Source organism: Lupinus angustifolius, unplaced genomic scaffold (genome assembly GCF_001865875.1).
Source record: "Lupinus angustifolius cultivar Tanjil unplaced genomic scaffold, LupAngTanjil_v1.0 Scaffold_8_171, whole genome shotgun sequence".
Classification (NCBI taxonomy): domain Eukaryota; kingdom Viridiplantae; phylum Streptophyta; class Magnoliopsida; order Fabales; family Fabaceae; genus Lupinus; species Lupinus angustifolius.
Window position 1 is genome coordinate 4,033 of NW_017717972.1, and position 7,543 is coordinate 11,575.

Consider the following 7,543-nt stretch of genomic DNA (forward strand, 5'->3'; position numbering starts at 1 on the left):
CAGTTGGCGGTCTCATCCTTATCAGAGCTAGATCCTAGGTCGGTAATAAATACCATGTTTATGAAAAGAAAGGGAAAAAGGTTACCTAGGAGGAAGTCGGAAGAGTTGAGAGGTGTAGTTGATTGGCAACTGAGTATGACCGACAGTAGAGTATGTTCGACAGTAGAGATTTTAGAAAGCAAGGTAAGGAAAATGAAGGGGAGAATGGTCAGTCATGCCAACAGTATCCTCTAGAAGCCACATCATCCATCTCAACCACTTTAAATAGGAGTTTCCCTAATAGGAAGTATTATTATACCTCAAGCTATTCATCACTTATCACTTGTCATTATCACTCTCTACTTACTCTTTACTCTCATTTATTGCTCTCGAACATTACCTCTAGTCTTATACTAACTTGATCGTCAGATAACCTTTTTAGATACCTCCACTAGTAGGTCTAAGTCAACCTCAACCTGAGTATTAGAAGAATCCTTGCCTGAACACCAGAAGATCTCTTGCTCAGATCCCTAGTCTGACCAACCCGATCAACACAAAAGAACAATGAGTAAAAATTTTATATGAAAATTGTGACAATAAATTTGGATTATACAACCATAAAATGAACAATTAAGATTAAAACTTAGTTAATAATCATATAATTATTTTTAAAAGCAAATAAGATCTAATATTTGTATTAACTATTTTCATTTTTCACACTATCAACTATTATCACATGAATTGCTATTATTTATTAAATAATCTACAAACAATTGTACTCATAAAAAAAGCTGTAAACAATTGTTATCAAATATTAATGAATAACATTTTTTGCTGCGTAGTAAATGACATTCGAATTTTCACCTCAACACGGTTGGATTATATTTTATATAAGCCAAAGTTTTCCACAAAGCAAATCAGCAACATATCATTGAGTATAATATTAATATGTTGATGGTATAAAAATTTATTTATATACAATTAATATATAATTTAACTGTTATTTATATTATTTGTCTGAAGACTAAATGTTAATAAATAATTGATACAATCAGTATGTATAAAACTTATTGGATAGCTAAGTTTCTTTGGTAACATTAAGGACCCACCATATTAACCCTTTTTAATGTTTTTTTAATAATTTTGTCCAATATTTTCCCAATTTTGTTGCTGTTTTTGTTGGATGGATCCTCTCTCTTTTTTCGCACCCTCTCCAAACATCATTGTTAGGAAATTACATGAATGAAGATGAAGAAATCCTTCAGTGACAACAAATATTGATATTTCATAAATCACATGCTTTTGGAAAACTTTCTTTCCATTCCTCATGGTTTGAAGTTTATCAGGATCTGTTTTACCTCTCCCATTTGAGTTTCTTTCACAACCATGCATATAGGTAATGTATATGCAATGATCCAAACCTTCTTATTTTGCTCACAAAAATGTATTATTTTTTAGTTTCCTTCTATATTTTTTAAATGTGATTTTCTTAGGTGCCCTGTTTTAGTTTTTGATTTTTTTAAAATGTCATTTTTATTATTAAAAATCTGAACTTTGGGTGGATTTGTTTTGGGTTCACGAGGGTGCTATAAATTTGAGACATGTTTGATTAAATCTCTTTAACAAGTGCATAATTTCTGCTATGTTGTTAATTGAGCTTTTTGTTAGATTGGTTAATAGAAAAGATACTTTCAATTTGGTTTTGTTGGTGTAAATAAACTGAGAAATTGTCAAGAAGATTGGGCAATTTGTAATATTCTATTCTATTCTATTTATATGGTTACTAGAAGATGAAGATTTATGTTTGAGCTTAATAGTTGAATAAGGTTTATTTCAGTGGATGTTGTTGTATTTCTATTACTATTTTTGTGCAATTTCTGAACCAAAAGTTCTTTCTCCTTCAGTGGACTTTTAACTTATCTTGCATGCACCATTTTCGTTCTGGATGTCACGAAAGTAAGGTTGTGTCCCCACTCCCCAGACTCTATAATGATGGGAGCCTCACGTACTGAGCCACCATTTATAGTGGATCGTTAATAACCTCCACGTAGTTTTGTACTAGACCTGTCTTACCTGCAAGTGAATTCCATTTGCCTTTCTTCGAAATTTATGTTTATTTTCTCCTTTGCGAGTGAGATTCAAATATGCTTATGTATTAAAATCATTAGTGTAGATGTGTTTTGGTGTGAAGAGGGACATGTGGTACTCTAGTAAGAATATTCCTTGATCTATGACGCGTTTGTGTCGATCTAATTGCTTACTGGTTTTCAATGAATATATGACTAAACATGAGACTGTCCTATAATATTAAGACCATTCCTCAGTTCCTCTTGTAATGCTATCTTAATTTTTTTTCTTTCTTGTGCAATATTAATTATGGTTTTACGGAAGCAGGTCAGGCAGATACAACTTCAGTGAAATGTCTAATCAACAGCGTTTCTCGATTCATTCATCTGGTTTCTTGCCAAACAGTGAAACCTGTGCCTTTACAGGAGATCTTTAATAATATGGTTGGGGTGTTAAAGCATTTGAAACCAGTGCTTGATGACTTAATGGACTACAAAATCCACTTATCCGAAAATATGTCTAAAGAGTGTCAAGAATTAGATATGCGGGTTAACGAAGCTAGAGGTTTCATTGAAAAGTGGGATCCAAAGATGAGCAAGATTCACAGCGTAAGTAGTTACTCGTACACATACTCTTATAGTCAAAGTACTTTTTATAAGCAAAATTTGTATTTCGAAGAGTACCAGAGGACTCAGCCCTTACAAAATCAATCCACCATGTTAATACAATGAAGAGAACTCAGATTAATACCAATATACAACAATGATTCCATGTTCTCTCAGATCATTGTCCTTTTGAAAGATGAAAAGAAACAATGTAACACCGATAGCTCCACCATTTCTTTCTTCTTAGGGAGAGGGTGACTACAACTTCTTACTCTTAACTGTTTTGGGGATTATTCTATTTTCAGGTTCTTCAAAGTGGGACATTGTTGATCAAGTTACAGTGCACTTCACTTGATATTTGTCACATGATAGTTAAATCCTTACAATCACCTCCATCTGCTTCAGTTTTGGCTAATCTTCAGGTAAGTTCAAAGTCAAAAGTTATCTCTTCTTTATTTGAGAAGATTCTGTAGTTGACGTGCTTCACGCCCTCCAAAATTAAAAGTAGGAAAAAATTGCCTTTAATTCAAGAAACCTCCTCCAATCATGTGTCATTTTCAGAACACCCCTATCTGCTTTGAAACTCACCAACATGATGATCAAACTCATGAAAATGTGTGTACCAGTGCATATTGACCCCCTCAGTCATTTGCAAAAAAACGTTGATAGGAGTTATTGTGCACGATTTAGTGAGTTAAAGGAGCATGTTGGTGAGTTTCAAAGCATGGGGGGTTTTCTGCACATGACTCGTAGTTGGAGGGAGTTTATAGAATTTTAGCCAAATAAAATTATCAAAATCCTTCATTTGGCAGGACTTGTTGTTGTCCGTTTTTTGGATTTATTGCTGATCAATATAAGCATGAGACTAATTTCTAGCAACCTTTTCAGAACTATATTCAGGAAATTCAGTGTCTCAAGAAGGAAACAGCATTAATCTATATTGAAGATGCGCTGAGAAACCAAAGAGATAATGTTGAACCTTGCAACGAACATCTAAAGAAAATTACCGAGTTACTTAGATTGGCGTCAAACCAAGAGCTCTTGAAAGAAAACATTGCTCTGGAAAAGGAAAAGTTGAATGCAGAAGTCAAAAAAATAAATGCGAACCTGGAAGAAATTAACGAAATTATGAATCTTGTTCGCAATTTACGTGATTATGTAATGAAAACTGAGTGCCCTGAAGTCAAGAGTGGTGTTTCAATCCCTCCATACTTCCGCTGTCCTTTATCACTGGAACTCATGTTGGATCCTGTTATTGTGGCTTCAGGTCAAACATACGAGAGACAATCCATCCAAAAGTGGCTTGATCATGGGCTAACCGTTTGTCCCAATACTCGTCAGAGACTGACTCATACAAATCTCATTCCCAATTATACTGTCAAAGCTATGATAGCGAATTGGTGTGGCGAAAATGATGTCAAATTTTCCAGTAACTCTGACCACAACCAGCCTTCCCGTATCACCTCCCGTTCAGATCATTCATTGCCTCAAGAGTTAGCTCATGCATGTAATTTACGGTCATTACCTAGTAGCAATCCCGTTTCAAGATCGTCTATTCAAGCCGGAAATGGATTGGAGAAGCGTAAGGATGATAACTCTTTCAGATTAACTGAAGGACAGAATGGATGCCAGAGTGGAGCAATAGAAAAGTTTGAGCAGCAATCCCCATATATCCGCAGCAGAAGTGAATCCTTTTCAAGTTCAATTTCTAGTACTGATTGTTTACTTCCAGTTCCAAAAGAGGTGTCCCAGATATCTAATAAGCAACAAAACGCGAAGGCATTCTCTGGAGAAATAAAAAACGCGTGTCCGACCTCTCCTGGTAATAAACAATCAGGGATTTCTCCTTGGTTATCTGGAAATCAATTTGAAAGATCTGGATTGAAAACTGGAGGAATGGATGATAATAGTTGTCATACTAATAATAGTCATTCACGAGTTGATTCCCGTCCTGTTTCCAACCGAGGATTGGATGAATTGACCACTGCTTCTCATGTCAATGAATTGATTGAAGGCCTTCACAGCCAATCAAATGAAGTGCAAACTATTGCTGCAGAAGAGTTGAGGCTCCTTACAAAGCATAACATGGAAAACCGTGTAATTGTCGGGCATTGTGGAGCTGTTGTGCCTTTACTTTCAATGCTGTATTCAGATGTGAAGATAACACAAGAGCATGCTGTGACAGCTCTGCTGAATTTGTCTATTAATGAAGACAACAAGGCCTTGATTATGGAAGCAGGAGCCATAGAACCGCTTATTTATGTTTTGAAGACTGGAAATAATGGTGCCAAGGAAAACTCTGCAGCAGCTCTATTCAGCCTTTCTGTAATAGAAAACAATAAGGAAAAAATTGGCCGATCTGGCGCAGTTAAAACTTTGGTGGACCTTCTTGCATCAGGAACACTTAGAGGAAAGAAGGATGCTGCTACTGCATTATATAACCTGTCAATATTTCATGAAAATAAAGCTCGTATAGTTCAAGCTGGAGCCGTGAAATTTCTGGTTCAGATAATTGACCATGCTGATGGAATGGTTGACAAGGCTGTTGCTCTTCTGTCAAACCTGTCAACAATTTCAGAGGGCCGGTTAGAAATTGCAAGGGAAGATGGCATCCCCTTACTAGTTGAAATCCTTGAATCAGGGTCACACAGGGGAAAGGAAAATGCTGCCTCCATTCTCTTGCAATTATGCCTTCATAGTTCCAAGTTTTGTACTCTAGTTTTACAAGAAGGAGCTGTACCTCCTCTGGTTGCATTGTCTCAATCTGGTACGCCGAGAGCAAAGGAAAAGGTACGGAACTCATCATCCTCTTCCTTTGTCAGTCTTCTCGGTGTTTAACATTTTTCATGTGTTCTATTTATATACCAGCCAGTTTGCTGCATCTTGGGGTCAATCATAATTATGCACACTCATTTTGTTGAAATCTTGCTTTCTTATATTTGTTTGACAATGCATCTTCCCCTCTCTACCCCTTTCCCCCTAAAAGTTAGCAAATAATATAGCAGGAAATTCTGATCCTTTTGTTGGTGTTTTGTTGAAGATATTTTCCCTCTGATCCTAATTTTGGAAATTTTAGTATTAAAAATTTATGAAAGATGATTGATGGTAAAACACAATTACGGAATGATATCATTTGATTCATGTAACCATCCTCGCTAGTGGGAAAATGCATTTGTTATCGGGGTTAGAAACTTGTGCAAGGTCTCATGACAAGCATTGGTGGTCATGGCTTACATAACAATATTTCATGCACATTAGCATAAACATATGACTGATATAATAAAAAATGCTGACATGCTATGCATATTCATTCATGCAGGCACAACAGCTCCTTAGTCATTTTCGGAATCAGCGCGAAGGAGCATCCGCGAAAGGAAAACCATGAATATTGACAGTTTTGGTTATTTCATTGCCCCTTTTTCATACCTTAGTAACTTGTGGTATCCATATTCCTCTCTATTCCATTGCTGCCATGTTAAGGACTTTAGGTCTCCTTTCATTTCATTCTTTTCATTTTTACATGCACCATTTATGAAGCTTTTATCATTTTTGTACTTCCTAGTGGCTTGTCATTGGTTATTCTGAAATTCAAAATGAGATTTCACTACCATGCTTGTCTCATTTCCAACCCCTTATTCTCTTTTTTAGTAGGCTACTTCCTGAAAGTAACCCTCCCTCCCAAGTCAGTGTTGTACATATTTGTACATATATACTTAGAATCTTGTGGTCTACTATAAATTATTGTACCGTATACTGTTGTTTGAGCTTTTTATTTAACCTTGTTCAATCTATACTTTATAGCTTCATATTGACCTTTGCATACCTTATAACTGTTCATAGGTTGTGTTGAGTTTAATATATATATATGCAGTGCTAGATTAAATTATTTTTTATAGTCAGTATACCTATCATTTATTTATATTACTTTTGTTTGTTCGACCAATAATGGTTACAAGCATCTCCATTGGAGAATATCAATTTTATTCTTATTTGGGTATCACACATTATTTTATAATTTATTACACATCTCATAAATTAATAATAACATATATTTCCCTTTCCTCCTTTTCATTTTGGGATCCATTTTTTTTAGTAAGATTACTCTTGTAGAATGAGTATTCTGAATAAACAAAAATCCCATGATATCAAATGAGGGAATATGATTCTTATTTCACTAAGAATGGGTAAGAATTAACCATAGATGCTCTAACGTATATGTTAGGCATTAAATTTTATATTATGATGTTATTTGTGGATGTGTCACTTTCATTTTGCAGGCTAGCTAGCAACTAGAGCACCTAGGTTCTACTCTTCTACAGTTACCCAATAGTATCACACTGTTCTTTCAACTGTACCCTTTTTAAAATATATGTTGTTTGTGTTCATTTATTAGATTTTTTTTATTATAAAGTTTTGTAACATAATAAATAAGGATTTCAGGAGTAAGAAATGTAGAATATACTTATATCAATAGGTGGAAACAAATTGCAGAAAGAAGAGCATTTATACACCATTCAATCCAGAACTATATTTATTTTAGGTTTATTTTTATTTTAAATGTTTTAGAGATTAAAGATTTGGTTAATCTTTTATCTTAATTCAATACTTATATTGATGATTAATTAAAGTCATCTCGACCCATCATCATTTAGAATTGCGTCTTCCAAGTAATGATTACCATCAACCAATTAATACAAATAGAATAAAAATGGAGAAAATAAAAACTGAATAAGTATGCGTTCTTGTCAAAATATTTTTTATTATATTAATTAGTGATTGATTTATTAATCAGTGTGTATCAACCAGATAATTATTATAACTTTCGAATGGGGTATCATTTATCAAGTTAGAAGTTATGATTAATAAAGATATAGATAGGCTCAGAAGTATAC

The 7,543-nt window shown here is 34.4% G+C and overlaps 1 protein-coding gene across 1 annotated transcript; it reads left to right on the forward strand.

The window, feature by feature from the left end:
- Nucleotides 1-1,111: 1,111 nt before the first annotated feature.
- LOC109337587 (U-box domain-containing protein 3-like) lies at nucleotides 1,112-6,308 on the forward strand. The gene is made up of 5 exons (XM_019574597.1): nucleotides 1,112-1,375; nucleotides 2,374-2,654; nucleotides 2,957-3,073; nucleotides 3,540-5,441; nucleotides 5,971-6,308. Exons 1-5 carry the CDS (start codon nucleotides 1,366-1,368, stop codon nucleotides 6,034-6,036), a joined length of 2,376 nt encoding a protein of 791 aa, XP_019430142.1. The 5' UTR covers nucleotides 1,112-1,365; the 3' UTR covers nucleotides 6,037-6,308.
- Nucleotides 6,309-7,543: the final 1,235 nt, after the last annotated feature.

What these genes read in the sequence shown, in the direction of transcription:
- LOC109337587 (XM_019574597.1), top strand. An exon ending in AGATGAGCAAGATTCACAGC is followed by an intron (nt 2,655 to 2,956) that starts GTAAGTAGTTAC and finishes TTCTATTTTCAG; the next exon opens with GTTCTTCAAAGTGGGACATT. An exon ending in CAGTTTTGGCTAATCTTCAG is followed by an intron (nt 3,074 to 3,539) that starts GTAAGTTCAAAG and finishes CAACCTTTTCAG; the next exon opens with AACTATATTCAGGAAATTCA.